The sequence below is a fragment of the Gopherus flavomarginatus genome, chromosome 2 (assembly GCF_025201925.1).
Source record: "Gopherus flavomarginatus isolate rGopFla2 chromosome 2, rGopFla2.mat.asm, whole genome shotgun sequence".
NCBI classification, from domain to species: domain Eukaryota; kingdom Metazoa; phylum Chordata; order Testudines; family Testudinidae; genus Gopherus; species Gopherus flavomarginatus.
In genome coordinates this window covers 178,406,338-178,432,203 of record NC_066618.1, presented here as the reverse complement: position 1 = coordinate 178,432,203, position 25,866 = coordinate 178,406,338, and the positions used below count along the sequence as shown (strand labels likewise).

Here is a 25,866-nt window from a genome sequence, read left to right as displayed (position 1 = left end):
CCCCTGTGTATAATGCCAAATTAAATTAAAAATCTAACTGGAATCCAGTTCAGTTTAGATATTGCATATTGAGTGCTTCTCACATGCTACTTTTCAGAATGCTGAACTGAGGGAATGTGTAGAATAACGTACTACGTATGCCTCACAAATTGTGAGCTTTTTGTTTGTTTTTTCTTCTCCCAGTCCTTGGCTCTGTCAAAGCAGTTAATACGAGGTGTGGAAAAGGAGAAGCTGCATGCAGTTAACTGTCAAGAGTGTGAACGCCTCAGGGAAAGGTGGTTATCTGACGAATGCATGAATGCTGTTATGAGCTTCTTTGGGAAGAAATCAAAACTCTAATTTTTATTGTTGGTGATGATCAGACTCCTGAAGCTCATCTGTTTGTCCTCACTGAAAGGATTTTAATAAGTGAATACTCTTTTTGGGGGGTAAATCCTAGTTGTGCCTTTTTATTGATGTTGATTATTACTGTGTTAATTATTGTATAGAAACAATTTAATAAAAATGTTGTTAACTTGTAAGTTCTATCTTTTTGTGGCCTGACATTCTGTATTCAGACATGAATTTGTGATGCCAAACACACTGGATCCTTCTGCCTGGGTTGTTGGCTGGGAAAGCTTTCATTGCTTTACATGCTGAAATGATGTCTTTGAATATAACTACAGCTGTTTGTCTTCCAGAAGGAGTCACGGATTCAATAGCACCAAATCTTGATAGTTCTTCGATAACTGAGTGATAGTCAAATGATGCTAATATGTTTCTTTTTGTCCATCTAATATAGAAAAGGAAATATTGTATAAGTAAAAAGTAAATATTAATTGCAGCTCATTATTGCTTTGGTAAAGTGACATGAAGGGTAAAGGCCCTATTACTTTAAATAATTCCCTGAGGTTTTGTTGATGTACCTTATTTCTTGGCCTTCCAAGTGAATACTATTGTTTAAAAGGTGTTCACCTGGCAGGCATTATAGAGATCTTCTCATTTTATATTTATTTCCAATGTTAGAAATAACCTCTTGCCTAAGGCTGGAGCACTAAAAAGCTTGAAACTGCAGGAGATTTTTTTAAAATGCTGTAAAGACTCAAATCTGGTATTTTCAAAAGACTAGAAAAAGTGGTTGCATATCTGCATATTATCAGGGCAGCACATCCTGCACTGCAAGCTGCTGCTCTGGCAGATCTCAGCATATGACTACAGGCAATGTTTCCATGCCTATTTGTGACCAGTACGGCCACTGTTGAGCCCACATATGCCTCATTCTGACTGTCCAGGCTAGGACAAGCTCCCTAGCTATTTACCTATCAGTAGCTGCTAGTAATGCTATGTGAGAATAACTTTCTCAACTGCAGGCCCAAACCGGCTCATTCAACTTGACTGTGTTCAGGAAAGATTTATAATTCTAAAAATGTCTGATGGCTTTTTGAGGATGTCTTAATTCCTTCTATTCAAGACTTGTATCTTAAAAGGACACATTCGAATCCTAACTACAACAGAATATGTTGTCATGGATTAAAAAATGTGGCCAGGATTTTGTCCACTAACTTCTTCTAAGTTAACTGGAGATTTGCCATTGACTTGAGTGGGAACAGGATTTTACCCAGTGTATTTTGAACAAATCAGTTTCCTGAGGGAGTTGAAACCATATTCAACAGCATTGAGCTGTCTCATGAGAGTCAAAGAAACTGCTGTGTAGTTTTAGCACATAAGATGAACAAAGTGCAAAAAGTAAATGGCACTAAAGGTGAAAAATAAATTGTTTTAATAATCAAAGGTTTCAGCAACATAGGTAGATTGAAAAAAAATTCTTGTTGTGTCTGTTCTAGAAAATACCAACCAGCCTTAAATTATATGATTGTGACATGCCAACAAAATGTAGACTGACCTACCTGCTCTAAGGCGAACTGGCCTTCACTTAATTTCTAGCCTCTTGTTAGTTTATCATAACCGTAACACTATAAATATACTGCGCCAAATTCATCCCTGATGTATCTCCACTGAAGGCAATGGAGTTACAATGGGATAAATTTGGTCCATGTTAGTGGTACTGAAATATGTGGAAAGGAACAGGGAGAAGGGAGTGAACTAGAGAGGTCCTGCTAATTTATCATAAATTTCATTTAAAAACAAAAACAAAAACCATTGCAGACAAGGGAATTCAACAGACAAGGAAGTTGCCTTCATGCATAACTATAATTAACAGTACTTAACAATAAGAAACTTGATGTACTTAGTCTCTTTGACAAGAAACTGCACATTTTCCTATTATGTCAAAATCTTGACCACATGTATAAAGTCATGATGACTAATGGGTATTATGTTAATAAGTTATTGTGATATAAAAGACTCAGTTTAACAGAACTGAAGCAAAAGAAGAGTGCCCTTTCTCTTTTTGTCTTCTCCTTCCCCAGCTGAGCAAGCTAGAGCCAAATTCATCACCATCCTAGCAATAGTTTCTGTAGGGAAAGCAAAATTGATTGGTAGAGCAAGAGTGGGTTAGAGCTGCTAACCTTTTTGTAAATAAGTGTAACTGACAGCTAATTGCATATTCTATCCCCTGGAGCGCTCTGCTATTATAAAACCAGTCACTTGGCGGGTCTTCAGATTCTCTAACAGGAATAACGGAACCATCTGTAGCATTATATGCCCCAGAAAATCTGCTGGCTGTGGGAGTCTTGGCTCATCACAATTCCATTGACTTGTTCAAGGATCATACGATTTAAAAGGATCTTGTGAAGACTGGGAGGTCAAACCCTTGAACTGCTTTGGAGCACAGGGATGTAATTGCAGATTACCTGCATGTGACCACCCCAGCTTTCTGTAATATGAAGAGGTCAATTTTCTGATATGCTTAGGGCTTCCCCCACCCCCCACTTTTTGCAAATTTCACTGTTGCCTCTATACTAGAATGAAACAGAATGACACAGCTGGGGAAAACTTTGTACATATATGCCAGCAATCATGTTGGGGAAACTGGGCACAGACTGACTAGTGTAAAGTCAAAACTAATGCAAGGGGTTATGTTTTTATTAAGTCATCAGAGCCAAAGGCAGCAGGAAACTGTAACTGAACTAATGATGCAGCTTTTTAGAGGGTAGATAATTGTTCTTCTCAGCCTGATGTTTATTGCTATAAAAATGACAAGCCAATCATGTTTACAATATTCCTGTACCTTTAGCACCGTGTGCTGATTGTTATCTGATAGCTAGGCAAAGAGTGCATCAATCACATGAATTGGGAGCCTTTCAGCTTACTGGATTCTGAGCTTGGGATTTTGCAGCAAGGTTGCTGGAAAACACCGTTTCTAATTATGAGGAAGCTGGTTGCAGCAGCTTCCAGCACAGCATGTCTGTTGAGACCACCATGGCATCTACACCTCTCAAATGAGAGGAATCAGGAAGTCTGCAGGAAAGGATGTAGAAATTTTCATGTACCAAATACGGAGTAATAACATGAAGGGACATCATGTTTCTAAAACTAAACTGACACTCTTTATTCAGAAAACTATTCAGAAATACTGCAGCTAGCGTTCTAGCCCACGTGCATAAGAAGTGTGTTCATGGTGCCTCCACCACATTTTCCTTCTGCAATCTGTGCTCTTCCCTCCAAGTTCCATGCAGGTTGCTATTAGGGCTGTCAAGCAATTTAAAAAATTAATCATGATTAATTGCACTGTTAATAATACAATACCATTTATTTAAATATTTTGGATGTTTTCTACATTTTCAAATATATTGATTTCAATTACAACACAGAATACAAAGTGTACAGTGCTCACTTTATTTTGTTACAAATATTTGCACTATAAAAAACAAAAGAAATACTATTTTTCAAGTCACTTAATGTAAGTACTGTAGTGCGATCTCTTTATCATGAAAGTTGAACTTACAAGTGTAGAATTACGTACCAAAAAAACCTCATTCAAAAATAAAACAATGTAAAATTTTAGAGCCTGCAAGTCAACTCAGTCCTACTTTTTGTTCAGCCAATCTCTCAGACAAAGAAGTTTGTTTACACTTGCAGGAGATAATGCTACCCACTTCTTGTTTACAATATCACCTGAAAGTGAGAACAGGCGTTCACACGGCACTGTTGTAGCTGGTGACGCAAGATATTTATGTGTCAGATGCACTAAAGATCATATGTCCCTTCATGCTTCAACCACCATTCCAGAGGACGTGTCCATGCTGATAACGGGTTCTGCTCGATAACAATCCAAAGCAGTGCAGTGATGCATGTTCATTTTCATTATCTGAATCAGATGCCACCAGCAGCAGGTTGATTTTCTTTTTTGGTGGTTTGGGTTCTGTAGTTTCCGCATCGGAGTGTTGCTCTTTCAAGACTTCTGAAAGCATGTTCCACACCTCATCCCTCTCAGATTTTGGATGGTATTTCACATTCTTAAACTTTGGGTCAAGTGCTGTAGCTATCTTTAGAAATCTCACATTGATACCTTCTTTGCGTTTTGTCAAATCAGCAGTGAAAGTGTTCTTAAAATGAACATGTGCTGGGTCATCATACGAGATTGCTAGAACATGAAATATATGGCAGAATGCCAGTAAAACAGAGCAGGGGACATAATTCTCCCCCAAGGAGTTCAGTTGCAAATTTAATTAACACATTTTTTTAAGGAGCGTTATCAGCATGGAAGAATGTCTTCTGGAATGGTGGCCGAAACATGCAGGGACATATGAATGTTTAGCATATCTGGCACATAAATACCTTGCAATGCCAGCTACAAAAGTGCTATGCAAATGCCCTATTCTCACTTTCTGGTGACATTCTAAATAAGAAGAGGGCAGCAGTATCTCCTGTAAATGTAAACAAACTTGTTTGTCTTAGTAATTGGCTGAACAAGAAGTAGGACTGAGTGGACCTGTAAAACTTCACAGTCTACATTGTTTTGTTTTTGAGCGCAGTTATGTAACCAAAAAAATCTACAATTGTAAGTTGCACTTTCACGACAAAGAATTGCACTACAGTACTTGTCTGAGATGAATTGAAAAATACTGTTTATCATTTTTACAGTGCAAATATTTATAATAAAAATATACACTGATTTCAATTACAACACAGGATACAATATATATGAAAATGTAAACAAAATCCAAATATTTAATAAATTTCAATTGGTATTGTTTAACAGTGCAATTAAAATGGTGATTAATCACGATTAATTTTTTTAATCATGATTTTTTTTAGTTAATTGCGTGAGTTAACTGTGATTAATCAACAGCCCTAGTTGCTAGATCTTCCCTTCTTAACAATTTTTTTTGTTGTCTTTTGTGCAAGCCAGCATTTACTGGTTTGCTGGGGCCAGGGGTTACTAGTACTTAAGCCTCAGTCCTTCAAGTGTGCTGGTCTTCGACTCTTATCTCCCACTCTTGTCTGTGTTATGACTTTTGCAGGGAACTTGCTTCCACCCTATTGATGCCTTCATTCAGTTGACTGGCATCCTATAGTGCTGTGTATTTCTCATATATCTTGTTTCTTCTGACCGATCTTCCTCAGGTCAGCTGATGTCTGAGGCGCTTTGTACATCCCACTAGTCCTGGCCTTGTCTCCTGCTGTCTGCCGCTATTTAGCAGTTGTCTTCAGTTTCATCTCCACTATTGTTCTGAGTCTGTAGCTACCTCCTAAGACCTGTATCTCACTGCAGCTTGGACTGTTGCCTGTGGTTTTTGCTTTGTGTGACTATTTGATGGTTAGACCCAGAGCTGCTGACCTGTGCATAGTGGCCTCAAGTCTTTGGCTCTTTTGTAGTGGAGTGCTGCCTGCTTAGCTTGGCATTCTCATAAGTGCTGTTGTGTACTGCCTGTTGTGACTCTGCTGGGCTGCAGCAAACTGTCCTTCATGGGAAGCAGGGTCTTGGTTCTCCAACCCATAAGTCTCTGTTATTGGGCTACTAACTAGTTCCTGGGAGGGTGTATTTCAGTAGTCCAACATTGCCAGGTATGGATCCCTTTCTATCTCTTTTGCCTCTGCCATCAGTATCTTGGCTGTTTTTAATGCCAACTCTGCCTTATTGTTGCTTTGTGGGTACTCAAGGGGAAGTTGTCTTGTGCTCAGATTCTCATTTGGTGCTGAATCATTTGAATTCTGCTCCAGTAGCCCATTGTCTGAGAACAGTGTGTCAGATATGCTATATCTTGCAAAATGTACCTTCAATTTCTAGATCATAGTTCTTGCCGGAGTCCTCTAGATATCCACCTCTCAGAAATTGGAGTTAAAATCTCCTATGACCATGTCGTTCCTGTCATTAAAAGGAAACCGATCTGTTCTGACCTTTTTCTAGGGTTGGGCTGGGATTTAATGAGGCTGTGGCATGTCCGTCTATTGTTCACTACACTCTTTGCACACCTCGCACTGTTCCATGTATGCTCTCAATTCATACTTGGCCAATATAGATACACATATCCTGATGTATCTCAGGCATGTCTATACCCCACGTGTGAAGTGTGTATCCATCCGAAGATGTCAGCTCTTAAAACTGTTAGGATTACTACTTGGTTTCCTTTGAACAAAATCCTGTCTTGCTCATCCCTCACCTGAGAGTTAGGAGTAACCTCTGTGGGCACTTGCTTTTTGTGATCTGGCCAACCCTGAAGTCTGAACAGTTTTGTTGCCTGTAAAACCCCATCCCATTCAGCACTTTGCTGGATTGCCTGGAACCTCCCATCAGAGATGTGACAGCATTGTACATTGTAGCATGACAGACTCTATGTTCTGTTCCACCAAGCTGAGAAATGACTTGCAGGTGGAAATGAAATCTCTTTTGGAGCAGGAACTAAAAAGAGTCTCAATAGATTGGGAAGTCCATTTGCAGAGCTCCTCATCTGGAATGGCAAGATGGCTTGATGAGGTGACCAGCAACCTGACTGCCATGGACCAGGAAGTTTGGACTTCATTATAGCTTAATAACAGTGTAATAAATGCCAAGAACGGGATCTTACAAGGTTAGGGTTAGGGTTACAAAATCAGTCTGGAAATTCCCTTTACAGATGTGGCTCAGGTGAGGCAAATGATATTTAGGCAATTGGTTTACAGTGAACAAGTTGTCCTGCTTCCAGGATCAGAAACAATAACAACAGCTATATGCTGTGGTAACTTTCCAGCAAGAGAAAGATGAGGAGTGGTTGTGACCTGCTGAGACCCAGATTCTCAGGGAAATCTTAGCGGCTAAAGCTCTTGTGACTCTGAAGCAGGAATACATTCCTGTTTGTTTGCTGAATGTTTCTCAAAAACAGGCACTAAAGTTGCTAAATGTGAAGCAGTGGATCTGGAAATGCTGGTATAGAAGAAAAGCTACAAAGGGGAAAGGTTGCAGTTTTTGTTGGTCTTGTTCCAGCATTCTGCCGGAACATTTAAATGAGGGGCAGAAGAACAGTCTAAGGGACTTTCTGTTAGGAATCAGGAGTCCTAGTCCAACAAAGAGAAAAGTAGTGCTGTTCTGGGCCAGCATAAGATTGATACTGAGGGGAAGTGACCTGTCAAGCAGCCACTTCATCATTGCCCAACAGCAAAGAGAAAAGGGTGGTTACATTTTCTCAATGGCCTATATCAGGAAAGCATAACGGAGCCTTCAACCAGTCCTTGGACCATACCCATAGTTCTGGTTAAGACAAAGCTGATAGCACCTGATTTTGTGTGGATAACAAAATTAAATTAAGTCACTTTAAAGGACTCTTATCCATTACCATGAATAGGTGATACCCTGGATGCTCTAGTGGGTTCTATATAGTTTTCCACACTAAGTCTTAAAAGTGGTATTGGCAAGTGGAAGTGGATCAAAAAAACAGGAAAAAACTTCTTTCCCTGTGACAACTGATGACTTTTAGCTTGTGCAACGCATCACACTTTTGAGAAGTGAATGGACAGAGTATTATATGGCATGCCATTCTCCGTCACTTTGCTATACCCAGTGTGACAAAGTTCCTCCTCTACCTTGGTGGGTCCTGCGCTTATTGGCAGATTTGCTCACCTCAGTGATCTTGCCCACAGTCTGGGTCAACTTCTCCTGTGTCTGATCAGGAGTTGGGAGGTTTGGGGGGAACTTGGGCCCACCCTCTACTCCAGGTTCCAGCCCAGGGCCCTGTGGATTGCAGCTGTCTAGAGTGCTTCCTGTAACACTGCAACTCCCTGGGCTACTTCCCCATGGCCGCCTCCAAACACCTTTATCCTCACCACTGGACCTTCCTCCTGGTGTCTGATAATGCTTGTACTCCTTAGTCCTCCAGCAGCGCGCGCGCACGCGCGCGCGCACACACACGCGCACACACACACGCACACACACACACACACACACACACACACACACACTTACTTCCTCTCCTCTGACTCCTCCTCTTCCCCCCCCCCCCGGGGTGAGCTCCTTTTTAAACCCAGGTGCCCTGATTAGCCTGCCTTGATTGGCTGCAGGTGTTCTAATCAGCCTGTCTGCCTTAACTGGTTCTAGAAGGTTCCTGATTACTCTAGTGCAGCCCCTGCTCTGGTCACTCAGGGAAAGAAAACTACTCATCCAGTGACCAGTATATTTGCCCTCTACCAGATTCCTGTACCCCACTGGCCTGGGTCTGTCACACCAGATAATATCCTGCTGCTAAAATCTTTGAACAGGAACTGATGTTTACAAGTGATTTGTGATAAGATTAAAGCTGCCAATCAGAAATTGAACCAAAAATTGAATGCAAGTTGTTCCAAAAAGAGGTAATTTACCTTGGCTGTACAGGTAGTTTGGGGTGTGGGAGATTTCCATAGAAACAAAAGAAAATTGAGATTATGCAGAACTGGCCAACTCCCCAGACAATCACACATCTGCAGTTTTGTAGGGCCCTTCTAATATAGAAAGTTCACGTGTGGATTTGCTAATATTGCAAAATCACTACATAGAGTGGATGAGAAAGGGAAAACATTTTAATGGTCAGCAGAATGTACTTTTCAGGGCTGAGAAGGGTTTTTGTCACAGCTCCTGTCTTGGCCTATCCATATTTCAAAACCCTTTTCATATTGGATGCTGATAGCAGTGACTACTGATTGGGGTCAGTATTGACACAAGAAAACAAAGGACTTGAGAGGGTGGTGGCTTATCTTTCTCCAGAAAGAAATTATTTCCCCACCTGAAATAAACTCTTGGCAGCGGTTGAATTTATAGAACATTTTCACCATTTGTACTGAAGGAAATCTGTGGTCAGGGCAGACCTCACATCTCTGCAATGATGCTTTAGATTTAGGATCCTGAGGGGCAACTTGCCAGGTGGTTGGAAAAACTACAGTGTTATGATTTCACAGTCATGCCCTTTAGTAATTCTAATGCCTTGTCCAGCAGTCCTTGTTGGAAGGCTAATTGCAAACACTGCCTTTACTCAAGAGAGCAAGGAATTAGTTGCTCAAGGAAATGAGTGTGCTCAGGAAGACATGGCTGTCTCCTCTCTTTCATAACTTGCAGAAGTGCAAAAGTTCCTGGTTCATGCACTGGAACAGTGGATATGGGTGTCCAAGAGTAGACTTCAGAACAAATAAAAGCTTCCTAGAAAGAGGATCTTGATATCAGAATAGCATGTGATTGGCTGTTTTTTCCAAATGATTTTCCAACTTTGAAAGGTAACATGCCTCTCAAAATACTATAGTAAAAGCTTTCTGGTCAGAGTTGCAAAGCTTGGAGTTCAAAAATAAAATATAGTATAGGATATAATAAACATTAGCTGGCAATGGGTAGTGATATCAGCTGGTTCTCACAGATGCACTGAAAAAAAGAGGATATTCATTAATAATCTGGAAGAGGAAGTTTGTAGCATGTTAATGTCATTCACAGATAATTTTGGAGATGCTGTGAACACCAGATAGGTCAGAAACATTACAAAAGGATAAAGATACATTTGGTAAGAAATAACAGCACCATGAGATTCATCTTAGAAGCATATGAGGATAAACCATCAGTGGACATGGAATGGGGGAGAAAGAGACAATAAATGGGAGAAGCCTCTAACATGCACAGACTGCAAAAAGTGTTGTGTGAGAGTGCACAGCAAATTAGTGAAGAGTGTGCAATGTGAAACCAGAAAAATGAGCTAATGGAATTTTGGGTTACATATGATGAGGCATCAAAGCAGGGAGGTAACAGTCCCTCTAAAATGTTGGCAAGTTCTATTCTATTTAAGTTCTTATGCTCTCACCACACCTTGGAGGACCTAGTCCTGGGCACCTCATTGCCAGAAATATGTAGAGAAGCAGAACCTTTGAATACATCTTAGTATTTTAATTTTTATAGAACTCTCTCTCTAATCCCTTTGCCTGTACAGCCAGAGGTCTTAATTACCATCTGACACTGTGTATGGTGCAAAAGGAAGATAAAACTGCCACAATGGGGCCAAATTTAGCTAGTATAAAACTAGAGTAACTCCACTGACTTATTTCTGTTTTACATCAAGTGAAAGCAAAATTTGGCCCATAACACCTCCTAAAATAGTGTTCCTAGCTATATCCCCATGTATAATCACACTGTTAAAGTGATATCTCTGTCTACAATATCCTGAAAGGATAAGACTGATGAGTTTTACCTTACAATTACTGCTGACATTGGGGTGTCCTTTAAAGTAAATCTGAATTGCGTGTATTTCTCAGCAAGCCTGTTGGAAATGTTTCTTTTCCAGAGTGGTACGTGGTCTGGCTCTGGTGAAAAATAAAGCTCACGGTGTAGCCCCTTACTGGTTAAAAGATTTTCAAAGCTGAAGCTGTGGAAACCTGAACTCAAGCAAGAGAGAAATTAAAAATATAGACTGAACCTTCAGTTCTCTTAGCCAAGATTTTTTGTCACCAACAGTGATTTTAGCTGCCTCAATGTTTGGGGGACTAACTTGTGACACCTTAAGAGGGCCCAATTTTCAGAAAGCACTGTGCACCAGCTCCTTGGAAAGCAGGACCTCTTAAAGTGTCTCAAATTGGGCACCAAAAATCACTAGTCATTTTTGAAAATCTTGGCCCTCAAACATATTTAAAATCTATTGCAGCATAGAATCTGCTTCTTTATATGGAGTGGCTGTGTTGGCAGAGACTCTTAAATCTATCCAGAACTGATGCCTGTCATGAAAAGTGCCATCTTGGAAGTTTTAATAACCAGAAGTAGTTGGAAACTTTTTCTTCTATTTTATGCTGAAGACAGCACCTCTAGTAGCTGAGACCCTCAACACCAGACTAATGTATTGGGTCAGTACTGACAACAGCGGAAGATTGAGACTGAGCAAGCAACATCACTTTCAGTAGCATCTAGGTTTTAGTATTGACCTGGCTTGACCCTGTTTAGCTTGTAAGAACTAAAGAGATCACAGATCTAAGTGGTGTGGCAAGCAAATGAAATTAAATCTGAACGTAAGTTTGGGATTTTTTGACTTGTAACAATGATATTTTAAGCAGAAGCATTAAACTTCACTTATCCTGTTTGAATTCTGCTTTTTGAACCTGTCCTAATAAATATCGCCATTATGAGCAAGTATTTCGCTCAGCAACCATCTTTGCATTATTAATAACTAACTCAATTTGACTTGCTAGAGTAAGAGCTTTCCTTAATATGTCTGACTATGTTCAAGTTACAGTCTTTCATTAATTCATGTAAGGTTTTCTCACTAATTGCTTTCTAAGCATGTCATCCATCTTATCACTAAATTCACACGGTTAGGTGCTTGTTCCCTAATGCAGAGACTAAGGGACAGCTGAAGAGATGAAAGACCAAAGAAGTGGAGCAGAAATAAAACGAAGTATGAAAATGAATATCAATAGTCCACAGCACGAGGAGTGAGAATGAAGAGAGAGACGTTTATCTGGTGCATTTAGAAGAATGAGAGTTCACCAGGCAGGGGATTTACAGGAACAGCGGAAGTTTGAGTTTGCTGGAGTTCCGTGACTGAGGTAACAAAATTATGACTATGGGTGAAATACTATAATTAATTCCTGATTGGTCTTTGCTCAGGCAAAGATACCATTAAAGTCAACCAGTCATCAGATCACGCAATGGACCAGCACTGTTACCAGCTCCTGCGATTTTATTGTGAGTCCTGCGATATCTGGTGTTTTATTTTTTTTAAAGCCCTAGTTCCTGAAGTCATGCCACTACATGTGAATCACAGCTATCACATTTTTTTTAAAGTAGTATGTTCCTAGCCCTCATGGTTGTGGAGAGAAGTTGGAAAATGTGACCCCTAAATCAGAATGCAAATACAAAGACCCCAAAATGTATTATTTTTAAAAATTATATGATTATTTTTGTGGGTGCCGACTCATGATTGTTGAATCTTGAGGCTGGCAATACAGCAGAAGGGGAAAATTATTTGAGAATCATTCACTTATCTATATGCAGTAATTCAATATTTCTGTTCTAACCACACTATTTAATCATGTCCAGAGGATAATAGTTAAAGTTTTAAAGGGTTTTTTTTAGTAAGCATATACTTTAATAAAGGGAAATTTGTTTTATATCATCTGTGATGGAGCGAATAGAATACAGAAGAGCTTTGCAATACTATGCTAAACAGCTGCTGCATTTTGCTCTAGAGTGGGCTGCATTTTAGTAGTGGGTGAAGTGATCATTCTGTATAGACCTGATCCCACAAGCTGATCTAAACAGGTTGGGATCTCGCTACTTGTTAAGAGCCTCACTTACTTCAGTATGGTTCCATGCAGGCATAAGTATTAGCCAGCACTGAGCAGCTTGCAAAATCAGGTCCACAATTTTGTGATTCTGGATTCCTATGGATGAACAGTGCTCTACACAGTAAGGACCTGGTTTTTGGAGGTATTTTGCATCCATAACTCCCATGAAAGTAAAAAATTGCTGTGAGTGCTCAGCATGTTTGAAAGTCATGCCATAAATGTATATTATTTTTTGTACAAGGTGTGTTCTATATTAATAGCCTCAACCATGATTACCTGCATGTCTATGATATTTTGAACTAACTTTATGGTTAGCACCATTAATATTTAATTTCTTTCAGGAGATGAATATTTTTGGGGTCTTCACCACCCCCAAGACGTTTTTCTACTGAACGTTCAAATATCGTAAATCACAATCATTTTACTATAGTATCATATACATTATTTTCTCTTAGGGTAAATGTAAAGTTGATAAATATGTTAAGGTAGTGGTTTTCAAACATATATCCTTAGGGGTACGCAAACTCTGTAATGGTGGACAGCGCATTTTATTAAGTAAGAGTTGGCAATCTAATCATAGGTATATTCTGACCCTATCTCAGATGGGGGTTCGTGGTAGACTACATTTTTTGGAAAGGGGTATGCAGCCTAAAAAGTTTGAAAACCACTGTATTAAGTAACTGGTACTTCCTTTTAATGGATGTGTTATCATGTTCTTACACGTTCCAGGGTAAGAAAATGAAACATACATTGAACAGCAATGTAAAAAACAAATGATATTTAGAGCACTTTAGTCAGTGAACTTCTTGTTCCTTGTTTAGAATAGGAATAGGATCCTTTTGAGATATACTCAGAGATCAGCCCATGTTGCATTGATAAATTGTTACAGTATTTTAGGAGAAGAGGCAATTTGTATTCTGCAGCCAGGAAGAGACTAAAATTAGAAATTAGCAAATTTGGTGTTAAGATCACTTGACCTGGAAAAAGTTATAGGATAGCATCTCTGCTTGTCTCTAGATAGAAGTGAAAGCAGCCAACTCATCCTGCTATTGGATATTATTGGACTGACATAAATGTTGCCTTTGTGGGAGCTGAGTATGGAGTATTTGTTTTATGTAGATTTTTTTTTTAAACTGTTAGGCCACAATTCTGCCTTCTGTATATCTTAGTGACACCTTCAGTAAATTATTCCTTTAGTTGGGGATGAGGAGGGTAGTAGATGTCTGGTTAGTTAGATTACTTTATTAGGTGTGTCTGATATTCTAATTAGTATCTATTCCGATCCCATGGCTCTTTAGTACTGACCAGAGATGGGCCTAAGCCACACAACCTGAATCTGGATAGAGTTCAGATTTTAACCCAGAGGTAATGGGATGTTTAAATTTGGTGTTCCTGTTGAGACTCATCTCAACTACTGATCTAGGAAATCAAGCAATTCTCCTGATCTCCATGTTTGAGGAAGAGGAGAACAAGTTGAACTCTCCATTCCCTACAAAGAACATTCATATAATCATTCAAATCAGAAACTCTGAAGACTTCAGAAAACTGTACAGATGGAACTCATGTATTTTAAAGGTACCTTGAGCACAACCTTACTTTCTCCTTCCTTGGGAAGAGACAAAATTCCTTGTACTTGGACTTTTGTTCTACTTTAAAAATCAAAGCACTATTACCCTAGTTGATATCGATTCTGAAGCCCTAGGATAATGTTTTAGTGACTGCATCTAGAACTGTCCGTTCATCTAGAACTGCCTGTTCAGATCAAAGCATTTTTATCTTTGATAGTGAAAGGGCTAAATCAATAATATCTGGGCTCTTTATCAGCTGACTCAATCAGTGGTGTGAGGTAACTTGTGTTCTGCCATTTAAGTAGATTTTTTTCCTTTGTAAGGTGTAGTTGAGAAGGGTGTCCATTCTCCCCGTTCCCAGCCCCCCAGCTCACCTGCCTCCTGAAACTCATTTTAAATTTCTGGCAGTAATCTCTCAGGATTTAAAATCTCTTTTTAGCAAGTCAGGGATATTTTGTTAATTGCATCCTCCAAAGTCCTTGATTTGTGCTTTCCTTTCACACAATCTCACAAGTGTTTTGTGGATTGGAGTGTCAAGTTTAATGCTGCTGCTTAGAAAAGTACAATTGGATTTGTCCAGATGGACACTCTCACAGGTCTCCTTTTATAGGTAGGATTAATTTTATTAAAATATAATCTGCCCATGCTTACATTATCCCCTTCAGGCATTCTCTTTTAATCTTTTGCAAATTAGCATTAAAACAATCACTGGCATTGATTAAGAATTACATTAAAATGCAGACACACCTTTTTAGGCTACAGCTGCTGAGAAAAAAATGAACCTGGGATTTCCTTTTCTTAGAGTCAATCTCCAAGCCAATCAGATATGATAAAATGTGGTTACACTAGTCATTTGAACATTATCATTAAAGGGGAATATAGTCATCTCTTAATGCTCAGAGAATTGCTTTATGCTGTAAAGAAGTCTCTGCCCCCTAACCTTATAACTAGTTGTTTGTTGTTCTGTAGCCTTGCTTTGGAGGAAGATCTACAGATTTCTGATTTGCCAATTCATATGGGGTGAAATTCACCCCCATGAAACAGAAGAGCAATGCACCACTTAAATCCCACTCAAACTACGGCTCAAGTAGTGCCTAAGCTTTGGCAGGGGAGTGAGTTTCACTCACATTCCTTTTAGCCTGTCGAGGTACTTCTCTTTCTTTTTCTACTTTTTAGGAAGTATTGCTACTACCTACTTGGGATTTCTTTCTGACCAAGACTGTGTCTCTGTCTCTTCATATTTTTTACATTATGAGTTGCAAGAAAATTAGAAATCTTCGTTCATCTTATATTAGGTTTAAGTGGCTAGACATTTCTATATTACACCATTAATCTCAAAATAGAGAGTCTCATGTTTCCAAAATAGTCAGGCAGTTAAAAGAAATGCCCATTCACTGCAAAAAAAAAAATCTTTTGAGTTGGTCCTGACGTCTTGGAGAATATTTCAGAATAAATAGTTTCCCATTCACACCATCATATGAAAGTCCACATGTAGGTGGAATATGTGGGAAAGTTAAATATATCCATGTCCTATTGCAGAAGGAGGACCAAAAGATTTTGGCTCCTTTGTTTGTTACAACTGTCTTGTCGTTGCTATTTGTTTGCTTGTAAGTTGTTGGCTTGAAGGTGTGAGGATATTAAATAAACAGGCTGAACTCGGTGCTGAAGAACATGAGAATGTCTCTTCTCTTTCTCCTGAAAGTGGAAGACACACCACTTTCAGGGGCTAGGCTGGATTCAAATATCAGCCTCTGTCACCTTTCATAGGCTCAGCACCTTCACAGGATGGTTTTAGTAGCATCCTCAGCTCACTTAATATGCAACCTGCTAATGCACATGTAGCAGGATTGTAAATTAAACATTATAGTTACATTGCTTTTGTCTTTGTGACAAGAAATTCTCATTTTTCAAGTTGGAGTTTTAACTTTTTATTCAATTTATTTACTGAGTTATCCCCATGGTTCTATCCAGACTTAATTACAGTTTAACTTCTGTTTCAAATGGGTCCACATGCTCCTATTTTCTAAAAGTCTTTCAGCTTTAAGTGCTTTTAAACTTAAATGATTCTTAGACTCTTTGAACTTAAATCATTAACAAAGGTATTGTCTTTTCTTCTTAACAATCTTTTGAGAGGTTCTTCTTGTCTTCCTGAGTTTAGTAAGAAGGTTGCTTAAACTTTGCCAGATTGCTAATTCCTCTAGTAACCAGTTATAGGTAAGTTCATATGATCACATATTGGTACATAAATCATCTCACTATTCATGTCACAAGGATATCAGGAAATTGTTATATTAAATGCTTACATTCAGATCCTAGCCAATTGCAAATGAACGTAACAAAAAGAAGCTTACAACATTGTAAGCATTTGGAATAAATGAAGGATTCTTACTGGTGCCTGGAGTTCTTAGAGATAGCTCAGCATATTCACACTTACAAGTACTGCACTGCTTTGTGGTGCCTTATTATAGCACCTTCTCCAAGCCGTGTCTGTTAGCATCCTTTTGCACCCCCAGCCTTTCCCCTCAGCATCTCGGAAGGTCCTGAGAGCAAGGCTATATAAGGGGTGCAGCACCCGCTATCACCTCAATTCCTTCCACTGCAATGGCAGAGAATAAAAAGTGACTATGACTGACAAAGACAGGGAGGTGTGTGGGAAGTGTGAATGTGCAGCGCCATCTCAAAGAAGTCCAGTTACAAGTGAATAACCTTAATTTCTTCTTTGAATGGCTCTGCATATTCCCACTTATGGGATAGACTAATAAGCAGTGCTGAAAATAATATGGAGCTAGGCACAAAGTTGTAAATGAACAGCGACTACAGCACCGCTCTAACAAATACAACATCTGCATTAGCAGCCAAGTCCAAAGCATAATGCGTAGTGAAAGTTGTGAACAGAACTCCAGGTAGCAGCTCTGCAAATCTCCAGAGCGGAGACTTGTTTAATGCAAACAAAAACGGTTGCCACAGCTCTAGGGGAATATGGATGTATTGTCCCAGGTATAGGAGTCTCTGCCAACTAATAACATTCAACAATAAATGGCTTAATTCATCTAGAAATGGTCTGGGAAAAAATGCATATCCCATGTGATTTTTTTAGAACAACAAAAACAATCTGGATGATTTATGAAAACTTTTAGTTCTGTCTAAATAAGAAGCAAGGACCAGCCTTACATCCAAAGTACGTAAAGTCAATTCAACCTTATTAGAATGTGGCTTGGATGAAAAAACTGCAAATTAATGAACAGATTGACATGAAAATCTGAAACTACCTTTGGCAAAAACCTGGGATCAGGCCCAAGAACCACATTATCTTTGTGGAAAATAGAGAATGATGGATCAGCCATAAGAGCATTGAGCTCGTTCATCCTTCTGGCAGATGTTATAACAACTATAAAAGCCATTTTAATAGATAAACAATGTAAAGAACACTCAGCAAAAGGTTCAAAGTGTGGTTTCATCAGCCTGGCTAGAATAGGGTGACCAGACAGCATATGTGAAAAATCGAGACAGCGGATGGGGGTAATAGGAACCTATCTAAGAAAAAGACCCAAAAATCAGGTCTTTCCCTATAAAATCGGGACATCTGGTCACCCTAGGCTAGAACCAAATTGAGATTCCAAGGAAGGAAAGTGTGTCTCAAAGGAGGATGCACATATAAGCCTTTCATACATTTCTTAATGGCATTATGTACAAACAATGATCTACTATCAGACAAAGGCAGAAATGGCTGCCAAGTGAACCCTTAATGATGAATTAATCCTGCATCTTTAAAAACATAAAATATTCTAGTACACAATGTATGAATGCTGAAGCAGAAGAACCACCCTTTCCAGTCATCCAAGTCACAAATCTGGTCCATTTTGACTTTTGTAACCATGTCTGGTTGACTGATTCCTAACATTAAGCAGCACATTGCACACAGCCAACATGTAACTCACAAGCCAAATGCAGCTATAGTCACCTTCATCTTTAACATGGAGGGTGGCCTGTGGAGATGACAGTTCCCAACATATGGTGTTCCACCTTGATCCAAGTGGTATCACATGATAGAACTAGTCATTACCAAAAGCTGTGCTTCATCGGTAAAGAGGAGGGCACCTGCAATCTCCAGTCCATTTAATATATTTTAGGTGCTGTTATTACTGTGCTATTGGCAACTGACATCTCTCCCTCAGAAGCAAGGCAAAGTTTTGACGCTCCTGCCTGCCCCATAACTATAGATTATATACAATTGGTATATACATACATTCTCCTTCCTCCTCACTAGCGCACTGATAGAGCAGCTCCTTCAGTGGATCCTGCAGTTTGCAGTGAAGTCTGGATAGTTTTATAAACATTTTGTAGATATCCTCCTCCTTGTTATAGGAGTTAACTTTCTGACACTTTCCTAGTGGGGGCAGTTTCAGGAAAGCTCGCTCCCCAGACATCCTTCTTGAAGAGAGATGGCCCTTTATTTCATGGGACAAGGTAAGTAAACACTCTTGCAAGGTAGGCTGAACTCTCCTTTCTCCTTTATAGACAGGCTGAACAAAGTGCCCGCCTGGTGGGAATCGGGCTCTCACATCCTTGGCCTTGCTGCTTTGGATCACAGAAGTCACAATAGTTCTGTGACATCACAAAGACAATGGAAGGAAGAGAATGTATGCTTCAACACACTAGATAGTGGGCTCAGGAGCTGAGTGGTTACATTCTTCTGCTCTATTGCTTCATGTTCTAGGACTAATACTGGGTCCATAACATCAAATGGACTCTGACAGTTGACATTGCTATCTCCTCCCTCTACACTAAGAGCTGCAAGATCTTTTAATTTCCTGTGTTATAAGATGAATAGTTATAGGTAGTAGTAATTTGGATTATTAATAGGATTTGATTATTAGAAATATAGACAGTTTGGTTTTGTGATGACTAGGAAACCCGCATGGTTAATTGCCTACTGGGCATAAAGGTTGTGGATCTCACGAGACCTCTAGATAGATGTATGTGCATTGCTGGGGAGGACTTGGAGCCGGTGGTCATGATGCATGTGGGTACCAGCAACATAGGAAAAGGTAGTGAGAGGCCATAGAGGCCAAATTTAGGCTGCTTGGTAAGAGATTAAAGTCCAGGACCTACCTCCATGATAGCATTCTCTGGACTGCTCCCAGTTCCATACACAGGGCCAGAAAGACAGGCAAAACTGCAGGACCTCAATGCATGGATGACATGATGGTGAAGGGAGGAGGGGTTTAGGTTTATTAAGAACTCAGAAACCTTTTGGGTAAGGAGGAGCGTATGCAGGAATGATGGGCACCACTTAAACCAAAATGGAACCAGATTGCTGGCATGTGACATTTAAAAAGGTCATAGAGGATTTTTTAAACTAAGGGCTGAGGGTAAGCTGACAGGTAAGCAGCAGTACACAGTTCAGGCGCAGAAATCCCTTAGCAGAGGACTGACTTTCTTATGTGCTAGGGGGGTACTTCCCCCGGCTCTGCACCCACTCCACTCCTTCTTCCAAGGCTCCTCCCCACCTCTTCCTGCCCCTGCTCCTCCCCTTTTCTCACCAGCACTTCCTGCACACTATGGAACAGCTAATCGTGATGGGTGAGAGGCACTGGGAGGGGGGGAGGCACTGATCATCGGGGCTGCTGGCAGACGGGAGGTGCTGGGGGAAGGAGGAGAAGGAGCTGATGAGTATAAAAAAAAAAAAGTATAGTAGTAGGAATATACCACCTGACCAGGATGGTGAGGGTGATTGTGAAATGCTCTGGGGGATAAGAGAGGCTACAAAAGCAGAAAATAAGTGATAATGGGGGATTTTGACATCTTCATATTAACGGGGGATTTTGGCTATCCTTATATAGACTAGGTATATGTCACCTCAAAAATTTCTAGACAGAAATGAATGCCTTTAGGAGCAGCTCATCCTGCAACCCATAAGGGGACAGCCTTGACTTAGTCCAAAATGGAGCACAGGTTCTGGTCCAAGAGGTGAATATAGCTGAACCACTCAGTAACAGTAACCATAATGTAATTACATTTAACGTTCTTGCCGGAGGGAAATGCCAAAAGGTACCCATCCATAGTAGCATTTAACTTCAAAAAGGGAAGCTATGCAAAAGTGAGGAAGCTAGTAAGTGGAAATTAAAAGGAAAAGTCACAAGAGTGAAATGCCTACACTCTGTATGGAGACTATTAAAAAAACACCATAATAGAGGCTCAAACTAGACAAACTCTCCAAGTAAATTAAAAAAAAAAGTAAGAGGACCAAAAAAATGCCCCCATGGCTAAACGGCAGAGTAAAAGAGGCAATTAGAGGCAAAAAGGCATATTTTAAAAATTGGAAGTCAAATCTCAATTAAGAAAATAGAAAAAGGTATTAACTCTGGGAAATCAAGAGTAAAAATAGAAGAAGGTGAGCCAAAAAAGAATCTGAAGAGTAACTTGCTGAAGACACAAAAACTATCAACAACAAAATTATTTACATTAGAAGCAGGAAGCCGGCCAAACAGTTATTGGGGCCACTGGACGATTGAGGTGCTAAGAGAGCACACTAGGAAAGCAATGCCATTGCAGAGAAAGCAAAATGAATTTTTTACAACGGTTTTCATTGCAGAGGATGTGGGAGAAATCTCTACATCTGAGCCATTCTTTTTAGGTGACAAATCGCAGGAACTGTCCCAAACTAAGGTGCCAATAGAGGAGGTTTGGAACAAACTGACACATTAAACAGTAATAAGTCACTGGGATCAGATAGTATTCACCCAAGAATTCTGAAGGAACCCAAATATGAAATTGCAGAACTACTACCTGTGCTATGTAACCTATCACTTAAACCAGACTCTGTACCAGATGACTGAAGGGTAGCTAATGTAATGCTGATTTTTAAAAAAAGGCTCTAGAGGTAATCCTGGAAATTACAGGCCTGTAAGCCTAACTTCAGTACGAAGCCAATTAACTGAAACTATAGTAAAGGACAGAAATATCGGACACAAATAAAACATGGTATGTTGGGGAAGAGTCAACACAGCTTTTGTAAAAGGAAATCAGGCTTCACCAACCTATTAGAATTCTTAGAGGGGGTCAATAAGCATGTGGACAAGGGTGATCCAGTCCATATAGTATACTTAGACTTTCAGAAAGCCTTTGACAAGGTCCCTCACCAATGGCTCTTAAGCAATGTAAGCAGTCATGGGATAAGAGGAAACATCCCTTCATGAATCAGTAACTGCTTAAAAGATTGGAAATAAAGGGTAGGAATAAATGCTCACTTTTCACAATGGGGATAGGTAAATAGTGGGGTCCCCCAATGATCCGTACTGAGACCCGTGCTGTTCAACATAAATAATCTGGAAAAGGGGAGTGAACAGTAATGTGGCAAAATTTGCAGATGATCCAAAATTACTCAATATAGTTATTTTATTTTATCTCCATGTGGAAAAGCATAAGAGCAACTTGTGAACAACAGAAACAAATTAGTTTTTCATTCTCTTAACTCAGAAGTGACTGACACAATTTTTCCTCAGCTTTTCAGGAGAAATAATTTTTAAGCAGAGGAGAAACTTGGAAAAATTCAACCCCAAAGAGAGAAATTGTGGATAGTTAAAAGTACATGAAAACAAGGTTATAATGGAAATGATTATGAAACCTTAATTAGGTTGGTCAGTGTTAGTGACTGCTTCATTAATAACTGAAGGAAAAAACGTGGGCAAACATGCAAAGATTTATGCCCAGATCTTCAAAAGATAATTCCTGGTTATTACAACCTAATAAATCTTGTGAGAAAGAAACTGGGTTTTTTTTCTTGCATATGTATTGGACCAATTCTACCATGCCAGCTTTTATATGACAGCCTCTGGGCAGGTCTACACTTAAAACACTGCAGTGGCACAGCTTCAGTGAAGATGTTGCTATGCTGATGGGAGAGCTTCTCCCATCGACATGATTAATCCACTTACACGAGAGGTGGTAGCTATGTTGATAAGTGAAGCCTTCCCGTTGACATGGTGCTAGCTACACTGGTTGGGTTAGGTCAGTATAACTGTGTCATTCAGGGGTGTGAATTTTTCATACCCCCTGAACAATGTAGTATTACCAGTATAAGTTTGTAGTGTAGACCTGGCAGCTCTGATGTGGTCATTGTCAGTTCTTCCGATTCTGAAGATCCTGATCAAGTGTAAAACAAAGATTGATTTGTTTTATATTTAGGGTTGTTTATCTCACAAAGTAACTGTGGAGTGGAGCTAAGAGCTGCGCCACATTTATTGGTTTAAGGAGTAGTTGTGGGATAATGGAGCCTTTTCATTGAACATTTTGGTTCCACTCACTGATCATAAAAAAAAAATGTGTTTAATAAGCATGAGAACACACCTAGCTCTTTAAAACTCAAAATATGGCTATTACTACCTATGAAAACAACAATTTTCAGATGTGTGCATGTTAAACATATAGCCTAGCCAAAATGGTTTGCCCACAATCTAAAAATAATGTACACCATAATATATTCTTCATTTACCTAGTTGGTGTAAATTCAGTCTGAACAGTGTGTACTATCAGTCTAGTGTAACATTGCTGCAATCCACATATTAATTCAAACCCTGAGCTGTAAGTCCTCCTTAGACCTTTTGATTGGGTCATAATGTCTTGGTGACTGACAGAGTAAAGTTCTGAAGGACAGAGTTCTGATAAACTTGTACTTATAAAAAGTATACAGCAGCACATTGTGAGATTATTCAATTGTAATCATGATTTAGGATTTGCTATGCTGTCAGGAAACAAATGTTCAGACTCAGCTTTTATGTTGTCATTCATCAACTTTATTATACTTTCAAGGTCTTAACTTGGTTTATTATTGATATTTTTAGGATGTGAAAGTGGTGTTTTAAGCGAACATTTATTTCCCCCCCCCCAACAGATAGCAATAAACTCTGAACTGCTACATATTTTGTTTCTGTGATTTGATGGCAATATTCCATGTATTTAACCTTAAGCTATATCATTAACTTAAATGATCCTATCTGCATAGTCCTTGTCAAATTTTCTCTGTTCTTCTAGTCAGGCTCCTCTAATCATGCCATTAAGGCAGATACTATTTATTGTACTAAAGACAACTTGTATTCTCTCTCAACACTGAACCTTCCATTTATCCTGCTTCTTATTATAAAGCAGTTGGGTCTTAGCCACAAAGAGATTCAGCAATGTGCAAAGAGAGAAGATGATCTCAAGAATACTCGATCACGCTGCTTGGAGGACAACATTTTATTCCAGGACAATAGAGTTGATAGATTTCACTAAGAGGAAGAGGATTCTAGACTGTGTTTTAATGCCAATGAGCAGTAGTTTCAATTTAGCTGAAACTGTGTGGGCTTTAAAATAAAGCATAAAATATTATTGACTAAAAAAAGTAGAGATTGATATTAGTAAGTATCTGAAGAACAGGGAATACATTTACAAGGAACTTAGTAGAGATTTTAATAGCAGTTCAGATATGGCATTAATATGAAAAGTCAAGGAAATTTGTAGGGAGCAAAACTACAGATATAAATCTAGTAGAGTAGAATAATGCAAACAAATAGTAAATGGAAACAAGTAGACATGGAGAAAGGTAACAAGTATTGTCTTCCAGTACTTGTCGTTGGGACTAATTCTATTTACATAATTCTCTTGGAGCAAGAACAAATTGCGTAGTATTGAAATTCACAAATAGAAGGAACAGTGGACTCAGCTGAGAGAAGTACACAACAGCAAGAGGTTCTGAAGATTTAGTTGTGGTGTGGCAGTGTATTTATTTTGTGCAGAGACATGTTTAGTCTCAGCTAAGCACTCACACCCACTTCATTTATCAGTCATCAAAAAAAAGGGGGGTGGGAGTAAGCATGTTGCATCACAAAACAAAGTTTTTTTTTAAGATAACGGGGTAAAAAAAACTGGCAGTTAGCAAAAGTGAAATATATTCCCAACCTTCTCTATCATCGTTCCCAGCAACAAATACTATTACAGTATAGGAGAATCCCAATTTCCTTACTATGTAAAAGAATAAGCACAACTGCTACAAATGGTTTAACTTCTGAAACTGCTTGTAACTCCAACCACTTGCTTTTTTTACAAGTGCCATCCACGCATATTGTATCCCAAAATACTTTGTGCAGACTAAAGAATACAGTAATAGAATTAAAATTAAAAGTAGTATCTGTGGCAAAGAGAAGAGACATAGGCAAAGGAAGAAATATGTTTGAAATGAAATGTGAAGTTAGATTTGGTGTAAATGCCTAGACAGACCTACAGTTTAGTCAATGAAGAGACCTGTTACTTACCTTACAGTACCTGTTGTTCTTCTAGATGATTTCTCCATGTGCATCCCATTCTAGGTACGAATATGCTCCTGCTGCCCAAGATTGGATTTTTTTTGACCAGTAGTGTCTGTTGGGGCCAGGCATGCACTCTACATATCCTTGCACCGTCCACTCAAGGGCATAAAGGGTAAAGCAGCCCTAAATGCCAACACAGAAGAGAATTCCAAAGCTAAAGGATGGCTCATGGGATCTGTGTGGACAAAATATCTTGAAGAACCACTGTTACTTACATTACAGTAATTGTTCTTTCTTCGAGTATTTGTTCATATGGATCCAACTCTAGGTGATGGTCTAGCACAGGGGTCTCAAACTCAAATGACCACAAGGGCCACATGAGGACTAGTACATTTGCCCGAGGCCCCAATTACTGACACCTCCCCACCACACCCACCCCCTGCCACCCTCACGCCCCCCACTCCACCCCTTCCATGAGGCCCCGCCTCAGCCCTGCCTCTTCCCTGCCCCCATTCCAACCCCTTCCCTGAAATCCCCACCCCAACTCCGCCCCTCCCTCCCCCCAGGGGGTGCAGGAGGGGTGTGGGGTGTGGCAGGGGCTCAGGGCAGGGAGTTGGGGTGTGAGGTGCAGGAAGGGTGAGGGGTGTGGCAGGGGGTCAGGGGATCGGGGCGCAGAAGGGATGCGGCAGGGGGCTCAGGGCAGTGGGTGTGGGGTGCAGGAGGGGTGAGGGGTGCAGCAGGGGGTTGGGGTCCAGCAGGAGGCTCAGGGCAGGAAGTTGGGGTGTGGGGTGCAGGAGGGATAAGGGGTGTGGCAGGGTATTGGGGTGCAGGAGGGGTGTGGCAGGGAGCTCAGGGCAGTGGGTTGGGGAGCAGCAGGGGGTTCAGGGCAGGGGATCAGGTGCAGGGTGTGGCAGGAGGCTCAGGGCAGGGGGTTGGGGTGCGGCAGGGCGCTCAGGGCAGTGGGGTGGGGTGCAGGAGGAGTGTGGCGGGGGGCAGGGTGCAGCAACGGGCTCAGGATAGGGGGTTCGACTGCAGGAGGGGCTCGGGGGGGCGGGCTCTGGCCCGGCGCGCACCGGGGGCAGGGCAGACAGCCCTGCCCCCGCGCCGCTCCGGAAAGTGGCTGGAACCCTGGGGAGCAGGGGCACACTTCGTGTGTGTGTGTTGCTGTTGCTTCAGGCACCACCCCCAGCATCTCCCATTGGCTGGGAATGGAGAACCGCGGCCAATGGGAGCTGCTGTGGGCGGTGCCTGAAGTAACATCAACACACACCCCCGCATCCTGCCCTGCCTTGCCCTGCCCTGCCCCTGGTGCGCTCTAGGTAAACACTGGGGGAGCATGGGGGGGGCCGCAAGGAACTCGTGGGCTGCAGAAA

General features: G+C 40.4%; 2 protein-coding genes and 1 long non-coding RNA gene across 8 annotated transcripts in view; 1 reads left to right on the top strand and 2 right to left on the bottom strand.

Moving 5' to 3' along the window:
* Positions 1–525, top strand: part of ECI2 (enoyl-CoA delta isomerase 2) — a 65,604-nt gene extending 65,079 nt beyond the window's left edge. For all 6 annotated transcript variants that reach the window (XM_050940164.1, XM_050940160.1, XM_050940159.1 and 3 more), the window contains one exon: positions 184–525. In XM_050940164.1, coding sequence (XP_050796121.1) covers positions 184–339 — 156 coding nt within the window. In that variant the 3' untranslated portion in view covers positions 340–525. The remainder of the gene's footprint in view (positions 1–183) is intronic.
* Positions 511–24,709, bottom strand: LOC127045008 (uncharacterized protein C6orf201 homolog). Its single transcript, XM_050940364.1, has 2 exons — positions 24,500–24,709; positions 511–772 (listed from the first exon to the last, which is right to left on the bottom strand). Exons 1-2 carry the CDS (start codon positions 24,541–24,543, stop codon positions 511–513), a joined length of 306 nt encoding a protein of 101 aa, XP_050796321.1. The 5' UTR covers positions 24,544–24,709.
* On the bottom strand, positions 8,891–10,652 carry LOC127045036 (uncharacterized). Its single transcript, XR_007772604.1, has 2 exons — positions 10,554–10,652; positions 8,891–9,739 (listed from the first exon to the last, which is right to left on the bottom strand). It is a non-coding gene; the product is annotated as an uncharacterized LOC127045036 (long non-coding RNA).
* Positions 24,710–25,866: the final 1,157 nt, after the last annotated feature.

Coding starts and splice junctions, on each gene's coding strand:
- LOC127045008 (XM_050940364.1), bottom strand. CDS start 24,543: ATGCACATGGAGAAATCATCTAGAAGAACAACAGGTACTGTAAG. Junction 773..24,499: donor AGAACAACAGGTACTGTAAG/GTAAGTAACAGG, acceptor TTTCTATATTAG/ATGGACAAAAAGAAACATAT.